Here is a 25897-nt window from a genome sequence, read left to right as displayed (position 1 = left end):
GAGAGAGAGAGAGAGAGAGAGAGAGAGAGAGAGGCAGAATGAGGACGACACTTGTGTGTTTGCACAGCTCTGAGAGCCAATGGGAGACGGGACAAAACCCAGAATGTGACAAACTGTGGGAGCTCAGAGCGTAGTGTCCCTGCTGCTCATCACGGAGGAGGAGGAGGAGGAGGAGGAGGAGGAGGAGGAGGAGGAGGAGGAGGAGGAGGAGAATCAAAATGGGCAGCGCGCACAGATCGGCTTCTCCCGGACAACCGAGCAGACGGAAATAGAACCTCGACCTCCTGACCTCGCGTTACACACTGAGGTCTGACCTGTGCACAAATGCACACAGTTTACCTTCATTCAACTCAAAATCACAACCAAACCCTTCCATTTGGAGGTTCTCCCTCTAACATTTGTAAACACAGTCTTTGGATCTTCAGCCGTTAAATCCAACAACCACTCCACAGAGCTCCAGCTCTTATTCATAAACTCACCGCAGTCTGTTATGGTTTAAGTCACAGGATTCTGGACGAGTGTAAACTAAATCTTCAAGTTAACAGCAGTCGGCCAAGAAACTTTAAAACCAACTCCTCATTACCTGAATCAATGCATTTCTGTTTGACACAATAACAGTGATTCAACCTCATAATTGGCCTCATTACAGCCGTTTAAGAAAACCAACAAATAAAATATATAAGATTCTGAAAATACATCACTAGAGACGCACTAGAAACTGAAAAGTCTTTAAGAAGTGCGCACACACCTGGTGATCTGCAGTAGATGGCCACAGAACCGCTGACCAGACCGGCGTACAGACAATGCTTCCTATGGACCAGGCTGGTGACAGTCGACTTCTCTGGAGTGAAGAAATGCTGCAGGCGGACTTTCTTCGCCCGCTGGCTGCTCTTATACACAATGATGCTGGGAAGGAATTAAGAAGAGAAGAAGTATTTAATCAATGATCTTATACACACATAACTTTGTAATGTAGTTTGCATGTGATTGACTTTCATGTCATATCATTGTGCATCACCTCACAGTGTTTTAGTAATAATTAATTTAAGCCTAATAAAGATGAATTGAACATACTATGAATAACAATGAATAAAATCACTGAACAAATTCCAGAAGGTTGTTCTCTGTGATAAAACAATTGTTATCTGTTTCGAACTTCAGCACAGAAACAGGCAGATGTCTTTTCCCAGAAGGTCTATTGAAACACACATTTTTAGAACTTAATTTATTATAGTATAACAGCAATGGAGACAATGCACAAATGATTATACATAAAGACTTCTGAACTGTTTCAAGTTGAAAGTGTCTGACAAGCACAAGAAGAGAAAGTTGGAGTACCTGCCCTCCTCCATGCCCAGACACACACTGGGGGTTTCAGTGGCCTTGGTAAGGGGGACGTCATTGTTCTCCGGGTTGTTCTCTCCGTTCTCCTGGAGCTGCTCAGCTGGGACGTAAGTCATACAGAGAATACGGGACTCCACGTTGAAGCACTCCGTCACCTTGGGGCTGGAGTTCTGCATGGCCACAATGGCTATTTGCCCCATTTGGTTGGTGCAACTCGCAACCTGAACAACGAGAACGCGCCGGTACGGTGGTAAGGAAAATGCAATTATCTGAGAAAATAATCAGGTCCGACGGCTTTCAGCAAGTCACTGATCCAGGAAACCAGACAAATGAAAGAAAACAATCAGAAACAATCACAGCTGAAGCTCTCCAGATGTGTTTTGTGTGGAAACACCCTCCACAGATCAGCTTATTGACGTAAGTATGTGTACATTAACATCAGGTCAGTAAAGATCCATTAAAAACAAATGTTGTGAGTTCAAAGGTAAAATTCTGACTCATTCAGCTTAGAAGAAACAAAGGCCAACCAAAAATCTCTGTCTTCATCTGTTGAGCAACAGCTTGTATATTAGAGAATAAGCACTGAGAGAAGTGTTTATGTCTTTAATCGACTCGACGCTTCAAAACCCAACATTAGTAGTGATTATGGTCGCTCTGAGGGAAAGTGTTTATTTTCAGAATATAAATTGAGTACTGAAACGATAACTTTCAAACCCAGATTATGAAAACAGTAACAAATTGATCATTTTCTCTGACAACGAAAGAAAAAGACGACTGAAGCAAGTGGTTAAATTCAGAAAGCTTCACCTCGTGAAAAGTGTGTCAAACTAAACTTTCAACATGGAAGATGTTTAACAAAAATGCAGACGAAAAAAAAAAAAAAAACCACAACCCACCCAGACACATCCGTGACCCACAACGGGAGTGTCTGCTGTGCTTTCGGTGTTGATGTGGGGCTCTGGATTATGAACAGCACACTCCACCTGCCACAGAAGAGAAAAGAAACATAAAAAAAGAAGTCAAACGATTGAAAGGTGGTTAAAGTTGCCTGAAAGAAGCTGTTTCATCCCATCATCTAAAAAAAATCTCTCACTATTTACAATCATTTTCTTCTGTTTAAAGCTGCTCAAATTGAGGAGAGGCTTTCAAATCTACTGGAAAACGACTAAAAATGTATTTAAGAACTTGACAGAAATCAAGCAGAAACTTTGATGTGCAGTCCCAGTTTTATCTCTGCTCATTGTAATGATCAACTTGATCGCATTCTAATGCCTCCTACACGCAATGTGATTTTCACAATCTTATACGTTCGCAGCTCGCTGGCATGAATCAAATCAACTTTGAGCACAACATGAAGTTTGCTGTCTGCAGATTGCATGATGAAAACTCCAGTTGAATAGTGGCCTACGATATACACGATTCGAGGAGATTGTGCAAGAATAAAATGTCTTGAGAGTGCGCCGTCCATTCAAGGAAACAAAATTAGTGAAGCATGAGCCCTCGCCCTCGCGGCATTTACGTGTCTGGAGAGAAATCCCCCTGGAAGCTTTTGTTTATATCCTCCATACTTCTTTTGAAATCTATGTGCTGTCGGTGGGAAGACAAGATTTTAAAAAGCTGTGGCCCGTACGGGGATCGAACCCACGACCTTGGCGTTATTAGCACCACGCTCTAACCAACTGAGCTAACCGGCCTGACACAAATGTACACCACCTGTTTTTCCCCGGGTGATGAGGTCAATGACCCCGTGGCTAGGCATGTCTTTGCAGGCTGTCATGAAGCACCGCTGAAAATTCAAGTTGAATCGCAGCCACAAAAAGCAAAGCTCTTGTGGAATTTACGTGTTTGGAAAGAAGTACCCCCCAAAGTTTTTTGTTTTTTTTCTTTCCACCTGAGAAACTTTTTTTTTTTGAGGCATTTCGTCATTGTATTTGCTAAGCATCTGTTTGGGTTTAGCAGCAGTGTCGCACTGATCAGTACGTCAATTCAAATACCGTTTCAATTGGTGAGTTCAACAGTAGTTCGACAGGGTGACGTGGGACCACTGATTTAGAGAGAAGACCACATACGCAGCAAGAAATCTCTCACTATTATCATCATGTCTCATTCAGGACAAAAGAAAAACGCAAAGTCTGTCGCGAACATAAGTTACTGACATTATTGCGTCTAATCTTCATGTTTGCAAATAGTGGGCAGTTCCACAGCACCACTAAAAGCTGTGGCCAGTACGGGGATCGAACCCGCGACCTTGGCGTTATTAGCACCACGCTCTAACCAACTGAGCTAACCGGCCTGACACAAAGGTCTGTATACTGTTTGTCAGGTATGTTACAGTAGGTTAATGAACCACCAGTGACTGTGGTCTGTGCCATGTTGTACTGTCTTTTCACCAACTTATTCATAATAACACAAAATTAAGTTTATATCAGTTCAGCCAAACACGTGTTTCTACTAAAGTTTAACTTCACTTGGACCTGCACACAGTAAATCTTCTTTTTGGGACATTTTTTTTTAACAGATTTGCACCTCTCAACGACGACATACAGTAAAGGCAGCATCTGTTACATGCAAGGAAGTCAGAGTTCTCAATTCTCATTTGACTCTTCTTCCAGCCGTTCACCTTATCTATTAAGGTAACAACAGATTAACAACAACAGACAACATTATCTATGACGTTCGGTTCAAATCTGTAGCCTTTGCTTTATTTTGACTGTATTGAAATCTACCAACCAAGCGGTTACACGCGTGCATATTTTCACACATTGCTGTAAGTGATATAGACGAGCGCAAACTCATAAAATACAAATAAATATACAACAGGTGGAGTTCAGTGTGTTTTCTGTTCATTGGGATAGACTGCATGATGTGATGTGCTGGACTGAAGTCTGTTAACTACTAGAGAATGCTGACACACACACACACACACACACACACACACACACACACACACACACACACACACACACACACACACACACACACACACACACACACACACACACACACACACACACACACACACACACACACACACACACACACACACACACACACACACACACACACACACACACACACACACCAAACCTGGGACAAATCGAATCAGCCTTCACTAACTGAGACAACCAGCCGGAGAGAGAGAAAGTAATTTTTTTGCTCCAGTTACTCAGTCGATGCAAATTACAATAAACCCAAACATCTCTCTGAACGAATTTGACCCAAATGACAAATTTGACCTCGGTGGTACAAAAGCAGCCAAGCCAATAATAAAACGGCCTCACCTTGAACTCTTGGAGTTTCGACATGACGACGGGCATTTGTCGGAGCAGGAGAGGGTGTTTCTGTTTTTTGATCTGATTACCGTCATCTTCTGCAAAGAACCAGCCCTGCAGGTTGTCCTCCTCTGAAACAACACACACACAAGCCACACCACTCAATAGTCTGTAAAACACAGGTGGAGGGTCAATAAGAAAAATACTGTACCGAGAGCCAGCTTAGCCATCTGCAAGTTCGTGATCCATGACTGTTTGACGGCTGGGCTGAGTGTGTTGAACACTGCACTGAAGTATGTGGGTTTACCCATTCTGCCAGCAAAGATAATGAAACAGATATGCAAGATGTGAGTAAATGTAAAGAAAGATTCTTACATTATCTTCATTATAAATACAAAATGTATGTAATCAGTTCAACTGCCAGGACTCACACAGTCATTTCATGAAGAAGAAGGCCAATTCAATTTGGATTTTCATTTTCTCTGAGCAGCCGTGTCAATGAATACCCTTGCAGTCGAACCAGTCTAGTAATTAGCATCCTTTACATCCAATAACATCAACAGAGACGGCCCAGTTCTGGGCTGAATGGTAAATAAATCTGCCCAGTCAATGCTGACTGAGGAAACAGACAGTGACAGCAAAGCCATTGGTCGTCAATGTCAATTAACATGCCCATAGGCAGCGAGCATAGACAGGATGGGTGTGTGTGTGTGTGTGTATGTGTGTGTGTGCGCAGACACCAAAAATGCACTGCTCTCGTCTCACTGGCTGATGGCGAGAAGTGTTGTGTTTTGCAATTGAGGGATCAGGGGAAGAAATGTGCGAGGCACAGCTGTGTTTCCAAACATACCCGTGGATAATCTCACCGGCTAAATGTGGCAGGGAGGAACGATGGGGACGTGGAAGTGAAGGAAGCAGGGGGACAGATGGGCACGGACCGTGTGGAAAAGTCAAAAGAGAATGCACCCTTGGGGGGGGGGGGCATGTGCGATCTATAATGGAGCGTGTGACTTGAGCACTCGTGTCCTGGTTGTAAACACCATGTACATTTCCACGCTTGTGATTAATGCCTCAGATTAGAGCTTCTGCAGACACTAAATATCCAAATGATGTAATAGTCTGTCATAAAGGGGAGATCAGAAGGAGAAAGCAGGGTAAAAGGGGATAATGATGAATGTAGGCTCATCATGACGCTCTGGGGGGTGCAGAATGGAAAATGAAAGCCTTTTTTTTTACACGTTTTCATGGTAAAAAAGTAAAATCGTGTGGCGTTTTTGTTGCTGTGAGTCACTGGAAAACTGCACTTGCTGGTCTCGCTGCTGTGCAGTCTTCTTAATTGCTCCTCTGGGATGATAAAGTACTGATCCAGTATTTCAGATATTTCCGTGTGGACAGCGATTGTTTTTCGCTTCCAGTTGATCATGTCTCGTAAACGTGGCCAAAGCTAAAGAGGTATGTTTAAAATGTGTGGGGAAAATAAAAAAAAAAAAAAACACAGACTTGTCCTGTTTGCCAGGCAGCTGGAGCTGGATCCTACAGCGGTCAGCTGCCCTGATCTCTTCCTCCTTCTTCAGGATGAGCCTCTGGAGGCCTGATACCCAATCCTGGGCCACTGTGGGATTTACATTCTGTACACAGGAGGGGAAAAAAAAAGGATAGATAACTGCCAGTATCATTTCAGAGGTGAATTTTGCTGTTGAGGACATTTTTGGCAGCGTGTGATTCACACATATCACTGGCGGCCTTTTTCTTTCCCTTCCATTTGCCTCTGCATCAGTCACCATCCCTCTCGCTCTCGTCCACACATGTCCCTCTGAGAGCGTCTCTGTTTCTCTGCCTCCCACTCCGCCTCTGACAGGCCGACCAGCGCAGCACAAACGCAGCCTCACACACTCGTGCTGTGTTCTGCGTGATGGACCTCCATCCCGCCAGCACAGACGGGCTTGTGTGTGAGTGTGTGGCTGTGTGATATGATGACGGTGAAAACGGAGACGCCGAGAGGCTCCGAGTCTCCTCAAGACGAATTTGCCTCCGTGGGTGCATTCCTCAGCTTCGATATTACACGCCTACATAACAGCCCTGTGCTTATGAACATGTGACATGAATGTAATTTTAAAGTCTTTAGTTACACTGAAGAAATATTTGGATATTCTCTGACAAGATTACCTGTGACATGCGCTGTGGTTTGTGGCAAGTCAGGCAATGACAATTTTCTAGCCAGACTAATACATGAGCCAAAATCAATGAGATTAAAATTACAATTTAACTGTCAGCTTAAAAAAATCTTTTTTAAATGCAGTGATTTATTTCATGCTGTACTCATCGAAATGATTGAAACAAGTAAACTAAGTATGTGTGTCGATGAAAAGCAGGACAAGCATAAACCTGTGTCCTCAGCACTGCCCCCTACAGCGAGGTAGTGGTACTGACTACTTTTTCATTGGTTTAATATTATTAGCCATATAGCCATATTTTTATTTTGCAATCCAATTTGAGTCTTGTCATTCATAATAGCCTCAGACATTCACCTCACTTTTGAAAAGGAAACTTGAATAATTGTTACGGCTTCTTTTAAAATGAAGTTTTGTCATTACTTCCTACATTCTATGTTTTTAATATCTATTGCTAATAATATAGGAAGTGTGATTTTACACATATGGATAGAATTCAAGGTTAATTTTAATCTGTAATCCCTTTCTTGATGGAGAGAAGCTTTATTACAGTTTATGCCTTTACTTTTAAATGAAGAGGAAACCTCTCTGCTTGGCACTGCCCCCTACAGTGAGGTAAATGTACTGATTGCCGTCCCTCAGACTCTTCATTGCAGTTTGATGTCAAAAGTCGAAATAGCGAAACGACACACATCAAGTACCAAAGCTATTCATAACAGAGTGATGATATTAATTATAAAAAAATGAATACAACTCAACTCGAGCCAGTTTGTATGGGACTTGGACAATTCAGCTTGGAGGTGTTCATGGTTTGAAACAGAAAATATTGCTCAAAGTTGTGGGGATAAAATCAATGCAATAATTGAAATTAAACGGTAATTTCTTTTTGAAAACACAGAAGCATACAGATGAGGATTCCCGCTCATGCAGTGCTGTCATTTCATACCTGATAGTTTCCTTTGAGGCTGCTGATCATGCTGGAGATCTGGTTGACCAGGCTCAGGTCGTGGATGAGGTTCTGCAGATCTTGGTACAGCTGACCGGGGCCCATGTACAGTTTGTCTGCAAAGAGACACGGTCGTGTTAAAACTATACAACTCTTAGAGGCTCAGTTTGAAAAGTGTGAACTATAATCCCAAACTTTGGCAGGTGAGACAGTCGAAATGCAAAAGCAGAAAGAAACAGAGTCAGGGAAAGATGTAGAAACATACAAACTCGGCCAGCGATGAATGAGGTGATGAGACAAGCATTTAAAGAAAGAGCTAACATAGACCAAGATCAATACAGAGCAATCACTTGGGTTCCCACAGGGAGCGGTGACAGCTCTGCAAACTTGGCACAGACTCTCAATCTCAATATTAGCTTTCTGAGGCCACACACCTCAAACTGTTTGTTTTTGCATGTCAGGTTACATTTGTTCCATGCTTGTGTCCGTACTCCGTGTATTGCCGCAGAGCGCTGGAACGGAGGCATTTGCCTCTCGTCTCTGTTGCTCATGATTATTTCGGTGCAACAAAAGTAGGTTTGAACTGTCAGGGAACAAAGGTTTGCTCTGTGCATACACAAAACACGTTACACATTGAAGGTCTGACAGACCATGGCGCTCTCTATGTTTCATAGTGATATAAAGTCAAGCAGAGCAACGCACAGTGCGCACAGAGGACGCCTGTCATTTTGCCAAAGTTGCCAACTGAAAAAATGATTGAGGTCATCCTCCCAAACGGCCCAATTAACAAGAACAGGACGCTTTCAAATTGAAAATCTGGCCCCGACCATCTCGGTACATGAATCGTCTTCATGACTGAAGACAACAAATGAGCGTGCACGTCGGCAAACAAACAGTTAAACTGCATCAGAGTCTTTGGCTTCCGAATGCCTTCGGCTCCATTTGCTGCTGCCATTCTTCTTGCTCCCCCTCCCTTTCCCTCCTCCTCCTCTTCCTCTTCGTCTTTTTCTACAATAGCCACTAACGTCTGACTGGGTGCTGTAGCTCCATGGCAACCCAGTCCGGTCCGCTGCTGAAGGCCTGGCTGACTGGGCGTTCGGGGGAAACCTCAGCGCTGTTTGTACATTACTGAATGTCACGTTTGTAGGCGGTCTCTGTGAGAGTCGCTCCGTCTCCAAGAGGTTACTCCCTGACTGAGAAACTCCATCATCTTCACACATGCATGAGCACAAGTTCATCACTTCCTGCAGCGAACATGGTTATTGGCTTTCGCCGACGTTGTCATGCTGGGTGACCTCCGATTGTACTTTATTATGCCACTGGATCAGATTAAAGTAACCTCTCCTCTTGATTTACTATTATCAAGATCAAATGAGAAATTACCTGCAGGAGCTTTTCTCACTGTCTCTTATAAAGTTTCCGAGTGGAAGAGACTCTCGTGGCTCGTCTGTCTCTCTAGAGGCTGATACCCAGGAGGCCAGGCACAGAAAAGCTGAATGACTCTTCTTGCAGATTGTAGTAACGTATCTGTGTCAATACAGCTTTTAGAAGTGGTTTTAGAAAGAAGTGGGACAGACCTCTCCAGAGAGCATGATGGTGGGCACAGTAGCGGGAAAAAAAAAATCTGGATTGTCTGAGCACTTAGAAAAGACTCTAACAGTATGTATAATGTATAATGTACACTAATGTAATGTATAATGTACACTAATGTATAAGAAAAGAGGATCTGAAGATCTGATAGTAATATTTCCAACAATCTTTTCCTCTAATTTGTCTGTACTAAACAACAAACACAAAAAAACAAAAGACAACAACAAGGAAATGAATAAAGTGACCATTCCCACACATCACACCGTGAAACTCATTTCAAGCCGATTCCCAACAAATTGAATGGCTCTTTGTGAGCGTGCCAAATGCCAAGAGCTTTCTAGCAAAACGGGCCTGGGAGCATCTTCAGAGGATGACCAGTCACCCCGACGATTACACACTGCTGAAAAACAAACATTGCATCTACAAATTACATTCTGGCTTGTAAAAGCAACGGAAAAACGGAAGTCAAAATGGTCAGGGTTGCCGAGAGAAGAGATAAATGCCGCGGACATGTGGAGAGATGACGTCCCACGCTGGAAAGACTTCTCGTGCATCCATCAAGCTGCTTTTTTTTTGCTGAACGCACCAGACTCTCAGATGCAATTGTTTACACTTGTTGAACACACACACACACACACACACAGCGTCGTAACCCCCCAAAAAACAATTGCACACATAGATACATGCGGGCGCACGCCCAATGTTTGGCATAATCACAAGCGTAAGACTCAAGTATTTGGTCAAACACACAAACACATCAACTTAAAAAAAAATTGTCTTTTGGAACAAATAACTGAAATATTAGTAACATACATGCAAGCACACACTAACTTAAAAAAACAAAATAGAAAATGTTCAGTCTTATGGAACAAATAACATTAGTAATAATAGAGCATGCACACATGCAAAACAATCTTTTGAAACAAATACAATTAGTTTATACACGTACACCTGCATGCAAACCTGCACCACCTAAAAAAAAACATGCAAAAGTCTTTTGGAGCCACCACTATCAGTAAAACAGGATCAATCTCACACACACAGAGCTGAAGTTGGTTTGGTTGAAAAAAAAGAGAAGAGTTTAAGAGAAGTGAAAGAAAGTATTGTTGATTCTGCAGTAATTAGTTCCCATCAAAGTAACAAACTGTTCTTTTTGCAACGATGATGTCAACTCAACTCCTTGGCATCTCATGTCGGAAAAAAAAACCCAACTTCTTTTAAAAAGTCAGACCCATGTGGCTTTCCTCAGGCCTGTGAGCCGCGAACAAACGGCATACACTTGTATTAACACAACAGGTTGAAAGGACAATGTGAGCAGTCAGCCGCGGCCTGAGGAAAAGCCTTCAGTCAGACCAGATGTTACTCAGGTCTGCTTGTGCCATCTGCTAACTCTACTAATGGTTGGACTCTTCATACAGTACAGTCACATAGAAAGAGAGAGGGAAGCCGCTACGCTGACATGTGATGCTGCCAAAGTGTGGAGAAAAAAAAAAAAATGAAAAGAGGTCACGACAAGAAAAGGTTTTATAATTAAAATAAGCCCTGCAGGATTCGTTGAGCTTCACACATGACCCCGTGACACCTGCCGGGTCAGGAGGTTTGCAGCCTTCACCATCAAAAAGGCTATATCTGTCCGCCTCTCACCAGAGAGAATTTCCCTGGAGCAGCAAAATATCTTTAGCCTTTAAAATGACGACAGCACAACTTTAACATGTTCCATTAAATGAGTCCATGTGACACTGAATTATTGTGCGACAAAATTAAAAATAACTGTTTATTTACACATAATGTGCCGAAAGCTGCAGGTTGCAGCCCCCTGTGGTGGATAAAGGCTTAATATTACTCAGTGTAATGTCTTCAGGCCGCATTTGAAAGTGGGAGTGCAATGTGTAATTTTGGTGACCTCCATTTGAAAACATCCATCCTTGGACAAACCAGAGACGATACTGTATTAAAGCACTGACCAGCTCGGCAGGGCAGCACACTGCCATTAACTGAGCTCTAACTTATACACAGGAATAAAAACTGCAGCACTGTGACCACAAAATCATACACTCTCTTTGTGTTAGTCTGATCTGGGTCTTTAAACGTGGATGAACAGCTGTGTGTTAGTGGGAGAACTCAGTGGAAAGACTGAAATCATGGCATTCAGCAGCCAGCAGACCAGAGGGCTGAGAAAAGCACACACACACACACACACACACACACACACACACACACACACACACACACACACACACACACACACACACACACACACACACACACACACACACACACACACACACACACACACACACACACACACACACACACACACACACACACACACACACTGAATGGTTGGCTTGTCTGAACAGGATAAACACAATTTAGTCATTTATTATTTATCTTTTTCGAGGAAGAAATGATTATTTCTCAGTGCTGTGCTTGGGGTGGATGGTTGCACACCTTGAAGAAGGTTCTGGATGTTTGTCAAGATTTCTCGATAGTATGTGTCGTCTTTAAGTTTGGATGTCTTCATGGTGTCACTGGCATCATAGTGAAAGTTTAATGTCTTTATTCAAAACCAACCCTGAAATAATTTTCATAATGTCGCAAACAATTCAACCCGTGAACGAGTCCACGAGCGAGCTGACACCCAATCTGTCTTGTAATGCCACTTTCCCACCACAAACTGATGCAGTGAGTCACTTTAATTAATTCCCGAGTTCAGTCACAATAAAACATAAGACACAGTAGTTTTCTAACACAAGTAGAAATGGGAAAATCAATGTGGGCTGAAACTCTTAAGAAATAGTCACTCTCTACCTGCCACCCTGTACATGAAAGTGGCATCCACAGTGTACCTTTAAAGTATTCGGAAAAGTGTCAAATGATTTCATGTAATTCTGAATATATTATTAATATTGTTGAATTTTACTTTTGTACAAAGAATTTTGTCAAATATGCACAAGCCTTTGTTATGATATGTGATTAATACATTTGAATTCAATCTCTTAGTTGATAATACTTTATATTTCTTATTCGGTTAATCCATGTTAATTCATTGTCTCTCCTTACTTTGTTTCCATTATTGTTATTTCTTCATGGTATTTTCTTTTGACGGCTGCTTTCATTGGGTTTTCTTTTGTCAGAAAACCCAATGAAAAGTAAACAATCACCAAACGCAGCAGTTTACTCAATTGCTGCCACGTCTGATAGATGGTTCAAGCTTCAACCAACTCGGCCAGATTAAAGACAGAAACAATGAGACAAAATGCAAGTGGGCCACAGATTTAAAACAAATGAGTGTGTCGTACTTGGCTTAGCGTTGATCACCACCTTCTCCCCTGAATGCGGGGCTGGGTAGCGGCTGCTGTCCGCCATGTCCTCACTGGATCCGAACTCCAGCACCTCCACAAAGCTCAAAGGCACGCTCCACTTCAAGAGGAACTTCTGATCAGGTGGAGCGTTTCCGCTCACACTCCCACTGCCGTCCTGACATCTACACCGAGGGGAGGGGGGGGGGGGAAATGTTACAAACTCTGCTTGACGGCGCGAGAACTTTTGTTCATGTGAACACAAATGTGTCTCCTTGAAATATAAATGCCACTCGTTTTGGACAATACACTTTTGTGCAACTCAGCAGCAGCATGTGGAGGCCAGCGCGCTACAATTACAGCACAGGAGCTGAAAAGCCTCAGGATGGGATTCTCCTCACACTATGACGAGACGGGCTGCGGTCAGAAGTCATCCCGAGGACACCCGTTTCTCACTCTCATTGCAGGACATGAGAGTTTCACTTCACTTTAAGACCAAGGTTGCCTCACGGAGGGCAGAGTGGTGCAAGCAAGACCTCCTTAACAATACGCACACGCAAAACAATTACTTTCTAAAATCGTCCAGTAAACCGGTTGGAAGATTACAGGGCGTTTGTCCTGGGTGACAGGAGGAGGTGCAAATTAAAGAGAGGGATGAAGCGCAGGTCTGGGATGTGGTCGTCCCTACCGGATGTTGGGCGTGGCGCACATGAGCACATCATTGAGGAGGAAGAGGCGTCGTTCCTTGGTTTTAATGATTTCCCCACGCTCGTTGTAGACCGTCTCCACCATGTCGTCCGAGCGGAGCAGGTAGCGGCTGCCGTTACTCAGGAGCTGAGTGACATTAGCAAGAAGCATGTGAAGGTACAATGATGTAATCACTTATTATCGCCTCCATCCCCAGTGTCCTGTCACTCTCGACTGTGAAATCCTTCTCTTTGGACCAGATAATACAACAAAAAGCCCCACTAACAGTGTCTTTGAGCAATCAAAGGCTACGGGGAAAGAAGTCATCTGCTCCTTGTAGGCTATGTTGTAAACACTTTTCAACAGAGGCCAGAGTGGGTGGCTGCAGATAGACAAATAATTATACCTTGGGGGGGGGGGGGGGGGGGGGCAGAGCTGGTGTTGTGCGCACATGTTGTGCTTTTCTACGCGCTAAAAATATGGCACTGAGTCAGGAGAGTACTTGGTAGAAATTGTGAAGCCCGAGTGCCTGATGGCCGCCCACGCTGGGACAAAAAGAAACGCCACAGCATATGCTAAGGACAATAGCCAGAAAAATTATACAGGGACTGAGCGATGACTACACGATCAACTAACACGATCAACTAACACCACTTTCTGAACCAGCATGGAGGAATTAATTTTCTCTCCTAATTAGAGAAAAAAGTATGAAGATTAATACCACCAAGGAAAAGTATTACCCAGCATGCAATACTGATAATAAACAACAGACTTTAAGTATTACATTTGTCTTGATAAATTCTACTTAATTTCTGATGCCTTTTTAATTGCTTAAGGTATTTCATAATTTGAATTGCTCAAGATTAAGATTCTTAATCACCTTGTTTTAGTGTATTTCCCTGTAAAGCACTGGGAATTGCCATGTCTCTGAATGGCGCTATAGAAATAAACCTGCCCTGCCATTGCTCAACCAAACACAAAGTTGTATACTTTTTCCAGGGAATGTATGCACATTAATGCAGTGGTTTCTAAGTTAGGGTCTGGGATCCTCATGGGGGACGGCTGAGAATCTACAGGGAGCTCTCAGAGGTTTGCTTGTTCAGAGTATATGTCGAAGTCAGATTTGCTCATGTCAAAGAACGCCTGCGTTTAGCGTCACTGATGTGTTTCGGTAAATTACAGATCAGAGAAGAAAAATAAAAGAGATGGAGGCTCAGCGTAAAGGCACACAGGGGAAATAATCAGACCTTATTGAGGTAGCGTTCGTTCATGGCCTTCGCTATGTGACGGATCTCACATCGCTGGTCGGCCTCCCTCTTCTTTTCATTGAGCTTTTCAGCCAGTGTCTCCAGTTCAGTCAAAGCCATCTGCAGGGGCAGGCGGTCTGCATGACCCACCGGTGTGTTTTTCAGCATGTCCTGATGAGCGAGAGAGAGGTCAAACATTTGTTTGAAACTGCCAAGCAACTCTATATGATATGCATGGTATGCTCATGGATATTCTCGTCATCCTGATTGGACTGGATACATTTTTCTTGAGTCAAGGAATTCAACACACTGTTCCCAATTTTGGTTGAGATTGGCAGAGAAAAACTAAATATTTGAGAACAAAAAGGCAGGATTAAAAGCAGTGAGGAAACAATTTCTACTCAAAGAATTTCCCTCGCCTCCACTTGAGGTTAGGGCTTTAATAAACAAAGGGCTGAGATCAATGTGTGAGGCACTCCCTCTGCTGGTGGAAAAGCATACAGCAATGTCCTCTCTGTGCTGCAATTTTACTGTAAAGCGGGGTTTTAGATTTTTTTTTCACCTGAAGGAGCAAAATAAACTGTGGGAATCTCTGGATGGGCTTCATCATCAGGCCGTAGAGAGTCATTCGGTCACTGCTGGTTTCCTGACGGTGCTGTGGATGACAAATCGCAGTGAGACGTCACATTCAGTTTCTTGAAAGTAGCTGTGCCCAAGGATTTCAGCCGTAAGTGGTTAAAATCAAATTAAGGTTTCAGCTTTAGATTAATAGCCTGTGCTTGTTTCTCTCAAACCTTGAGGAAATCCAGGAAGCCCGGTTTGGAGGCGCACGTCTTCCTCACTACGGCCATTGCAGTGCTGAAGTTGTTCACATACTCACTGTAAGCGTCCAGCACCATGGACTTGGAAAACTGTGGAGACGCAGATTTATCTTATGAACAGACTATCCACGTGGATATATTTTAATAATGTCTGTAGCCATTTCTGAAACATTTACCATGTCACTGATTCAACTGAGATAATACATCTTTTACGTGTTTGATGTGGATTTACACACACTGTGTTAGATTTATTGGAGCTTCTCTATTTTAAATAGTACACATGAGAAAATGCAAATATGCTTTGCAACATATCAAAGTACCTTCTATTAGATGTGACAATGTCAGATAATATGTGATAATATTTATATTCTGTGTCTGTGACTCCATCTTATCAGTAGGTAATTGCAGTAGATCTCGTAACACTTGAAGGTCGGTCACCCTCTGTCAGTACATTTTCTCTACAAAATACTGGCATTGTAAGCTGATGGAGGTACTGATGACCAACATATTTCCCCTGGAAACTCTGAGTCGCATCATTTAGGTTCAAGACTTTCCATTTTCTTGCTTTCGCTCCATTACGTTGAAAGAGCTGACCCACATAGCTGTGGATGCTGTTTAAATGATTCACAGCTGTGTGACAGTTTAGTGGCTGTGAATAGTCAGTTTCAGCTCCTGATTTATTGAAACGGCTAAGAGAAACATAAAACTACTGGATATAGTGAATATTAAACAATCCTGAATGTTTAGAATAGCATTGTACTTTGGCCGTCATTCCGCAGCATTTATATCAGACGATTGAAGTTCTGAAACATTGATTTTGTGTATACCTGTACACCTTGATATCCATAAACAGCCTTTCCTGTAGCAGTTCATTCCCCTCGGGCTGAACTAACACAGCTTACTACACTAAGAGGTCACAGAGAGTTCAGCTAAAGCGTCTAAAGTTCAGCGTCTATCAGGGCACTTAAAGTGTCTTAACTGGGTGCTGAAGCCATTGTCATCAAGGTTAGAGGTCCCAAAAAAGATCAGATAACGGCTGAGTCTCTCATATATATTCTAAAGCACTTTGTCCTACTCAGGAACAGAGGGGACTGGAGCTGATCCAACAGTTTGGCAAAAGACAGAATACACCCTGAACAGGTCGCCAGTCCATTACAGGCAAACACAAAGGGACAATAACACTTCCAGTGACACCGACTGTGATTTGAGAGCCAATATTTCACTTAATAAGCACCCGAGTGCCCACAGAAAATCATGCAACCATGTCCCTGCGCTGACTTTCTAAATGTCAAGCACACTATTGCACTGCAGAAAACAGACAGAGAAGGTAATACATTTCTGTATGTCAGAACCAGGCTCAGTTTGCTTGTGGTGCCAACTATGAAAACACAATAAAGTCCTTTTCACACCTGCTCAGCTATATGCAGTGTTGTCTCTCCCTCGTCTGAAAAGTTATGAGGAAATAGCTTCCTTGGAAGACTGGGTCATTATTTACTCTGAGAGTCAAATAGATCCATATGAGCTTCCAGTGGACAGACAGAGCTGCATCCATTGGTGGATGTGATTCAGATTGGGGGCTGCTAAATCAGTGGAAAAGTGCTACATGAGCAAAATCCATTGCTTTGCCAATACTATATTTCACAAGGAGGATTTGTCCCATTGTTTTCAGAATAAACCTTTCCAGTGAATTCTTGTCACATTCTGAAACTATACACAATACAGACTTCACATGGGTCTCATAACTTGTGATTCTAATATCATTATACAAAGATGTAAAGTGGAGATCTAAAATTCTTATCTTTGAATTTTTAAGAAAATATATATATCACGTAACTTAAACTTCACAAAAAGGTGCAAAACAAAGCTATCTCACTTAAGCAAAACTGATTTGCACTTGCCTGAGGGGATGATTTGTAAAAATTAGAAGGTCAAAAAATATTGCCCATAAACAAATTTGTCTGGACTGAACTGGATTGTTTAATTAACTGTTGCTAAGCAACCAAAAACAAAAAGGAGGGGGCACGTATAAGAGAACAGATTGCAGGAATGTGTGAGAATGACATCCAATATGATGTGTTACGTTGTGCCTCCTCACCGATGCCACAAAGACGTCTCCAATCATCTCCAAGCCGTCCCACTCCGCCACTCGGCTCGCCAGCGCAATCTGGAAGAGGAAGTGACACTGCAGGATCTCTCGCACTCGATAGAAGGTCATCTTTAGTTTCCTGTCGCTGAGCAGTCGAGGCTCGATCTGGGTCAGCGGCTTCTCATATTGCTGCGAAAGAAGACGATGTTACTTAAAATAACCAGCACCTAATCCTAAATGAAGCCATAACTGCAGCTGCACTTGCGGACCTCTAATATCCTCTTGAGTGCGTCGAGATAGTTTTTCTCACTTTCCAATATAGAGCCCAGGATGCATCGCCTCACGAGCTGTGGAGGGAGATGCACACAAACCATGTGTCTACAAGGATTCTGTAACCTTTAATTTGTGAAATGTGCTACGGTGTGGAGGGTAACCGTTTGAGAGCTACCTGTTGTTGTGAGAGACCTTCAGGTGCCGGACACAACACCGGCTCGACATTAAAACAGTCCACCTCGATGAAGAGCTCCGACTCCTCGTCCTCAAAACAGGCTGACTTCCGCTCTTGAGGGAACAGACGGAGGAGAACATCCGATCATCTGAACAAAGTATACAGCAGTTTACTATAGTGTTTATTACTCAAGTGGCGTCGTTTACCCTGGCAGAAGGACTTGGTTTTGATGAAAGAGCGTCCCTTCTTGACTGCAGCTTTGGTCTTCTCAAGTCCATCTTTGGTCCCTTCCTTAGCTGCCTTCACCAGCTTTTGCATCTTCGGTGAGAAATATACACAATCACCACATGTTAACAGCGACACAGCGTGTTTATATGGACATAGTTAAATTTTTTTGGATCCAAGATGAAGTTTAGTTCTCTTGATCTAAACCTACAGCTAACAGCGACTGCAGGTAGGACAGTGTTAGGGGGAGGGTGAAACATGAAATGTAAGACAACAGGAGAACAGAGCAACGGTAGTTAAGTGGGACATCAGCTTAGATTAGATAGTTTGTAGCAGCTGCCTTTACAGGCCTGTTTAACACTCATTTAAAAAAAAAAAAACCCCAACAGTGAATGATGCTGCTGGTGTCTCAGTTAGCAGTGTGTTAAACAAAAAAGCTACTTAAAGACACCCGAAATGTAAAATCCTTTAAAAACGTCTGATGCACGAGCAGGTAACAAAGGCAGGTCAATGCAGCAGACAAGAGTGGGTGAATGAGCAGGTTTTTATCTTCCTGCAAACCCATCACCAGGACCACCGCCACCAGAGGTCATTCACACCAGAGCGGGATGCAGGTACCGTGTCAGCGTGGGGTTAGGATGAAGGACTGGGACTACTTTATCTAGCACAGGCGACCGAGGTGAGCCTCAGGTAGTTTACCTTCTGCTCGTGTTTCTGTTTTAGCTGCTGCAGCTCTACCGTTCCCACTGTATTTGCCATAAGATCTTTCATCTTTTTCTCATAGTGTTCTTTCAAGCGCGTCAGATCTTGAGAGAGCTAAACAAAAGCAAAGCAAGCAATAATGGTTATGGTTTTGGAATGACCTCGCACTTCCACGACTGGACCAAAACTGATCTAATTCAGTATTTATGTGTGACCGTTTTAGTTACGGAGCCAATATATCAGATTAATGACTTGTGCATCCATCTGGATGTATCTCGATTTATAAATGTGTAATCAAATTTGTGTATGCAATGAGATTTTTATTTGGATACTTATATTTTTTGATGTGCGCAACAATAATTTGTGGTTACGCATAATCCTTTTTGTGCATGTGTAATCGTTTTGCATGTGTGCACATTGAAATGTACGCATACATACAGGAACCTGTCACTGTCTGTCCTCTCACCTTAGACTGTCCTCTCAGTTGCTGTCTTTTTTTGCTCTCTGAAATGTATAACTTTGGGTTTTATTCAACTTCATAAACAGTTACAAGATCACTTTCTTCCAGGCATTTGATCTGCAGAGGTTTTGTCAGCACTTGCCTCAGCTTCAGATCAATTAGTAGCAGTGAGTTCAAACATAACACTACTGGAGCAGGAAAGACTATATCCTGCTAAAACTGTGCCTGCAAGCCCGGAATGAGGGTGAACAAAACCAGGCATTTTAAGACAAATCTCTGTTGCAGGAGGACAGCAACATCTGTCTGAGGGGGAGTAAAAGAAAGAGAACCTTACAGGTCCTTGTCGGCACGCAACTAACAAACAAAACCTTTAATGCACCAACAAATTGTGAAAATCATACACGGAAATATCTGAACACATACCCGCAAAGTTTGTGATGCAAATAATAATCTGCTTAGACTCCATTCTATGTATGTACACATCCAAATCATTTTCTTTATTGGCTCCGTAATATGCTAATAAAAAACTTGTATTTTTATCTGGCTGCTGAAAAATAGCCAATTTATAGCCACAAAACAATGGAAAATGAATGTTTATCCTTTAACACTGACACCTGTGACACAGAAACTTTTTAATTTCACCTCATTTATGTTTCCTATGTTGTATTTTGATAAATGTAACAATATGGGCATGAAATATATATAAAATGTAATATAATATTACGATACTTTTAAAAGGCTTAATTTCTAGGTGGGTGACTGAGGTTTGTTTTGTTTTATTCTGACTGAAACTGATTTCAAAATTCGCAAAACCATAAACCAAACATTTAAAGAGCACAGCAAGCTGACCATGAACAATCCTTTTCAAGTCTGTTGCAACAAATGAACCACATCAAACACAGAATTGTACTCTGATGATGTGACTAATGAATAAATAAACCACAGGGTGAGAAGAGGAACAACAACAACAACAACAACAACAACAGAAAGAAACCAAATTCAAGTTACACTTTCAATGGAACACAAATGTGCAAGCACAGCAAAATTTTGGAACACAAGCTTTGGTCACTGGCAAGAACTTAAAAGAGAGATAACAAGTGATGGTTACTGATATACATACATGGGTCTTCTTCTGAGGGGGTTTTCCTCTCATGAAAGCGTGCGGCAGGCCATTCTCGGCGCGACCTTCGCCGTCGCTGGCCTCGTCGTAGCTTTCAAACTCACTGGAGCTCCAGCCATTGTCAAGGGAGCTGTTACAACCTCCCTCCTCACCCAGCTCCACGTCATCGTAGATCATCTCATCCGGATCTGGAAGACAAAAAATTATTTTTATTAGAGATGAGAGAGGGTATTTTGGATTTACGCTACAAAACGAACCATCACATGTGCATGGATGTTCCAATCTTAAATGTGACAAATGTATTTAATGACGTCATCATTGCATCAAGCTGACCTAAAGAGGTGAGAATACTCATATAACACATTTTGACAGATATAAAGTTTAATTCAAGAAAGGTTTTTTTTAGAAATCAAACACAGGACCAGAAGTGAAAGTGAGGACTGCTGACAGCGCGCAGACTAAAGACCGAAGGATTGAAACTAAAACTGTGCAATGTAAAAAAAAAAGAAAGAAAAAGAAAAAGAAAAGAAAGTTCACAAGCCTGTGTTGGAGTCAGAGTTTTCTCTCGGCACGTCATCGTAAATCACTTCATCTGGATCTGCAACACAGGAGAAACATTCAGAGCGATTCCTCTCGTCATCTAACTGAACATCACACAACACAACTATCAGGATGTCACACAAGGGTTTGCTTCCTCAAAAAAAAAAACAGGGAAGGAAGTGTCTGGGAATGCAGTTGTGTCAAAAGAAAAGAAAAAAAAAAAGAAGATAATAGCACTGTTTGTGCGGACACAAGTACTGAAGCAACAGCAACACGGCTTTATCTCGAGGGGAACTTATCAAAATCGTCAATCCTTACTCTCCATCCATGCAGTGTTGGCCGGATCAGACGCCCACTTCGCCAAAGCGTCCTCTTCTCTGATGGGTGGACACTCTTCACTGAAAACACTTCAGACACAAAATACCAGAATCAATCAATTTGTGTATGTGTCATTTTCATTATCGTCTTGGGGCCCTTTTGATTATCAAAACAATTTTCTCATACATAAGAAGCAGACTCATTCACGCACACAGGAAATTTGTTTTCCTGCAGAGAAAACTATGTAAATATGGAGAGCAACAAATTAATAAATACCTTTACATGAACTATATTATGTGCCATATAAAAATTTATTTTAGTGATAGTCATTCAATGATAAAGCATCTAAAAATAAAAATGCACGTCAATGGAAATATGTAAAAGAATGTAACCAATCCAAACATTTCTTATCTTTAGTACAAAAAGAAACAAACAAAAAACCGCCAGACCGGGGTATATTTTCTAACATAATATAATATTTTCTAACAACAACAAAAACAACAATATCAAGAACAATGACGACAAGGACAACATCATCATAGTATTCATTTATATCAGAGGAACATTCAATTCAAAATCTCATTACTATGTTTGTTTTCAAGATGTAGTCTTTGCGGTATGGTGAGGGAAACAACACTCAATATAAATGCTCTAGACTCTGAGCTTTAAGTGTGGGATGGCTTGTATATTGGATTCGTATGATGCGAGTAGAGGATCACTTATTTTAAAGACAAGCGCTGAGTGTCTGTATGTGACTCACTTGTCCACGCATGTGCTGCCACTCCCAATCACAGTCACTGAAAGGGAAAAGAGAGACGGCTTCAACAAAGGAAACCGACACCACTGTGCCTCGAGGCACACTTTTAAAGACCAAAGCACAAGAGCCGTATGAGCCGGAGTGAAGTTGTGAGGAAAACTGCATGCAATGTCACATTTTTGCCACAAGATGTCATTGGAGTTCCCATAAAGTAAATACGGTTATAACATCATGGTTTTCATAATACAATGGCCTCCATAGATTACAAAGCACTTTGTTGTTTATCTTCATGCCATGGTTATACGCAGTGTGAGTCTCCAACAAAATATCTTCGATATAAAACTGCAAAACTGTAGATAACTTTCTAAATTTGGCTTCCTTTTATCTATGATGACTGAGTATTTCAGCATGGTGTGACCTGGGTAAGATAATTGCAGTGTAATCAGGCAGCGCAGGCTGCCAGGCCACAGGCTTTCAGCTGGCCCCTGCAGGATTTTAGGGAAACCGGAAAATCCTCGCAGCCAACACTGATCTTTGGGGAGGGCTAAATTTAGTCCCTACTTCCTCGTGGCAAGGCTTTAGGAAAAACACGGGAAAGAAGAAAGGACATGGGGAGAGGATCAGCCGAGGCACTGTTTGCGGGCCACAGCTTTTGTGTCTGTAGGTGTGAGTGCGGAGAAAAAAGAATGACAGAGTTTCACTTGAATGTTTTGATTTTTACCATCTTCGTCAACTGAGAGATGTCGGATGATGACGGGCGTTGTGTAAGTGGGTGTGATAAGCGGCACACCCGACGGGGTCGCGTAGCCGCACGGCACCGGGACAGAGTAGCCCGATGTGATGCCGTGAGAACTGCTGTGGACGTCCTGGTCTTCTGCCTTCTTCTCTTTGGGCTCCACTGGTGAGGAGGAGGAGGAGGAGGGAGAGGGACAATGCTGCTGCTCCAGCTGGAGAGGCGAGATGTCAATTACAGAGTACGGGTTGACTTTGCCCTGGGAGGAGGTCCTGGGGACGGCCTGCAGCTCATTGAGGGGTGCAGCCTGGCCTTCACTGGCTGATGATGGAACAAAAAAAAAAAAAAAAAAAAAGGAGAATTGCAAAGACAATTAATTAAATCAAAGGGTCAGCACAGAAGAATACCATGAAAGATGTATTGGACTATCTCACATATGTGTGGGATACTTACATTGTGAGTTTAAAAACAGATTTAAGCAATGTCATTTTAGATGAAGAGTTTTCAGTTTTGGAATTCTTAAGAGAAATAATGTTAAAAAGCAAAAAAAGTGAAACTTAAAACTCTTATAAGACGAAATAACTGAATTCATTGTAAGTGTAAAGGAAAGTAGGAGTAAAAAAGGTAAAATAAGCAGTTTTGACAGTTGTGAACTTTGATTAAAAGGCCTAAAAACTTACAGGATATTTCAGAATGAAAACATCTAACAAGCAGGAGCCCAGTTATACTTCTTTCTGGCTGACGATTTGCAGGTGATTTAAAGACCTTAAGCAGGTCTGTTATTCACCACGAACTGAGATGCTGATATGGTGTATCTCAGTTTCAGACATTCAGAAAGAAATGTCTCGCAACACATTTTTTTCCGGCTTTCTTTCAAGATAGAGATGCATCTTTAGATGCAGCACATTATCTAATCTGTGACAGAAATGCACGTCAGGTGAGTGTCATTTGATCGTGCGTTCCTCATGAGGACGAAAAGCTGTCGGGCAGTGTCGTGTGAGTGAGTGAACTCTGTCTACTGCTGCCTGTCAGGACTCTCAGTGACAAAAGCCAGGCAATCTCCAGGCAGTTCCACAAACACGGTGTCATGAGAGAGACAGGCTGCCCCACTTTACAACCTCACTTCAACCTGAATGGCAGCAGTTTGACGACAGGCAGATATGATGGGCATGAGACATACCAGGGGAAAGTACGGAATTTAAGATCACTGTTAAAAGGAACAAAAATATAGATTTTCAGGGAAGTAAATTTAAATCCGATGACATCCTGAGGTGTTGCAATGGGTTCAAATACTGCCACTTGCCTGGAGCGAGACATAAACACTTATTGAGTGCAAACCTGGTGTTCCAGGACTTTCTGTGTCGTCCTCAAGAGGAGGGGGCGGTGGAGGCAAAGGTGAGGGTAAATCTGTCTCCCTGTCATCAGCGCCCTCAGGAACAGATGTCTCCTCGGCCTCTGCTGCTGCTCCATCTGCCGCGGGGGGAACGCTGACGGTGACCGCTGCGTCCGCCGATGATGGAGCTGCGTTGGAGGTGACGGCCGGGGGGTCCGAGTTGGAGACGCCGCTCTCTGTGTGACGGGCCGCGGTGTTGTCCTGGTTTTGATCCTGGATCAGGGCACCCGGAGGAGAAGGCGGTGCCGGCGGCGGGAAACTGACGGGAGGGACGTCATCGCCGCTGTCGTCGAAGTCGAAGGCTTCTCCCTCATCTTCATCTGCCAAAGGAACGCCGTCTGCCAACACTGGAAACACAGGTTTTAGAAAGGTCTGAATTACACAGCTGAATCAGAGAACATCAGGTGATAATGTTGCACGATATGATATATTTTCTGTTGTTTTGTTTCATTTAAAGGCCACTGAGGAAAATCTAAATCATACATCTGGTGTACATTGTGATGTCTGTGTTGCGCCTCGTTTTCAGAGATTTGCCTCTTTTTTGTTGGTAAGTAGGCAGATATCATACATTTGGTTGAGTCACATAATCTTCTTTTGACTGTGGTTTTCACTCATTCTGCTTATTTTTTTGTGTCACGTGTTTCATATTAAAGAAAAATTTTTTTTTATAAAAGGCTTCTTTAAATCTTTAATTTACCAGATAAGTTATATGACATCTGTTTTTTAGAACCCTTATCTAGACAGTAGCACAAGTGTCACAAAAAACAAGCAAGTTCTACAAATTTAAACTTAATTGTAAGACACTTCACATTAAATGTGGTCTTACAAGGCATAGAAAGAGATTTTATGAGTGTTTTAAACTCATTTAAAGAAGCACATGGTGTAGGATGTCTTTATAGAGGACCAAGCAGTACAGCCTCATTCTTTTCCTTCTGCTATCACTCTGCAAAACATTTCCTTTTAGCATATTCTTTAGCAGTTTGTTTTCATTAGATTTTTTATATGTATTGTTTTTAACCTCCCCGTCCATTTCCAAATTAATAGTTTGGTATAGTTTAGTATATTTTGAGACCGAACTGTTAAACAGGAGATGCCCCAAAGGTTATATGATGCATATGATATTCCATGCTTTCGTTAATAATTAATAGCTTTCTTTGTTTGTTGCATTTTATTTCAAACATAATAAATACAACAAACTACAATGAACACATTGACGTGGGAAACTTATGTTTATGAAAATATGTTCGAAAAGTGGTAGGGGGAAGCAAAAGCTTATTAAATCCTATCCCCACTCCTGTCAATCTATTTGCATCCTGTGTTTTTGTCTTTTTGTGTGTTTTCTTTTCTTTTTCTTGAACAATCATTTGATAATAATGAATCTGTACGGATAACCACACTGACCATAAAGTTGTTTCCAACACAATGGTATTCCGATGCACACTGTTCCCAACACGGGTAAAGTACATTTTATCTTTCAAACCTCTTCTAAAAAACACTTTTTATTGTAATCATCAGCTTTTATATTCCAGAGAAACCTGTCTGTCTTAAAAGACTTCGATTTCTACGTTAGATTGTTTCCTCCCTCCTCCATTGTCCATTTGTATCGTTGAGGACTTTGTAACCACGGTTTTCAAAACTGCAATGTAAATAAAGCTGTCAACATAAAGAACCGACGAGGATGGGATTCGAACCCACGCGTGCAGAGCACAATGGATTAGCAGTCCATCGCCTTAAC

The 25897-nt window shown here is 42.2% G+C and overlaps 1 protein-coding gene across 2 annotated transcripts in view; it reads right to left on the bottom strand.

The window, feature by feature from the left end:
* The window catches only part of arhgef10 (Rho guanine nucleotide exchange factor (GEF) 10), a 57458-nt gene that overhangs the window by 18299 nt on the left and 13262 nt on the right, over positions 1–25897 (bottom strand). Inside the window, exons 3-25 of one of the 2 annotated variants that reach the window (XM_080513117.1) lie at positions 24108–24509; positions 22758–23090; positions 22040–22076; positions 21280–21368; positions 20963–21019; positions 20422–20609; positions 18839–18955; positions 18121–18232; positions 17915–18027; positions 17736–17813; positions 17476–17655; positions 15354–15470; positions 15122–15214; positions 14560–14730; positions 13314–13459; positions 12626–12810; positions 7734–7849; positions 6117–6244; positions 4828–4928; positions 4626–4747; positions 2241–2327; positions 1339–1565; positions 749–906 (exon numbers count right to left, since the gene is read on the bottom strand). In XM_080513117.1, coding sequence (XP_080369243.1) covers positions 749–906; positions 1339–1565; positions 2241–2327; positions 4626–4747; positions 4828–4928; positions 6117–6244; positions 7734–7849; positions 12626–12810; positions 13314–13459; positions 14560–14730; positions 15122–15214; positions 15354–15470; positions 17476–17655; positions 17736–17813; positions 17915–18027; positions 18121–18232; positions 18839–18955; positions 20422–20609; positions 20963–21019; positions 21280–21368; positions 22040–22076; positions 22758–23090; positions 24108–24509 — 3357 coding nt within the window. The remainder of the gene's footprint in view (positions 1–748; positions 907–1338; positions 1566–2240; positions 2328–4625; positions 4748–4827; positions 4929–6116; positions 6245–7733; positions 7850–12625; positions 12811–13313; positions 13460–14559; positions 14731–15121; positions 15215–15353; positions 15471–17475; positions 17656–17735; positions 17814–17914; positions 18028–18120; positions 18233–18838; positions 18956–20421; positions 20610–20962; positions 21020–21279; positions 21369–22039; positions 22077–22757; positions 23091–24107; positions 24510–25897) is intronic. The other variant, XM_080513118.1, reaches the window with a different exon arrangement.

The sequence above is a fragment of the Blennius ocellaris genome, assembly GCF_963422515.1.
Source record: "Blennius ocellaris genome assembly, chromosome: 17".
Lineage (NCBI taxonomy): Eukaryota > Metazoa > Chordata > Actinopteri > Blenniiformes > Blenniidae > Blennius > Blennius ocellaris.
Note: the sequence above shows the minus strand (reverse complement) of the source record. Positions and strands in the feature narration are given on the sequence as shown.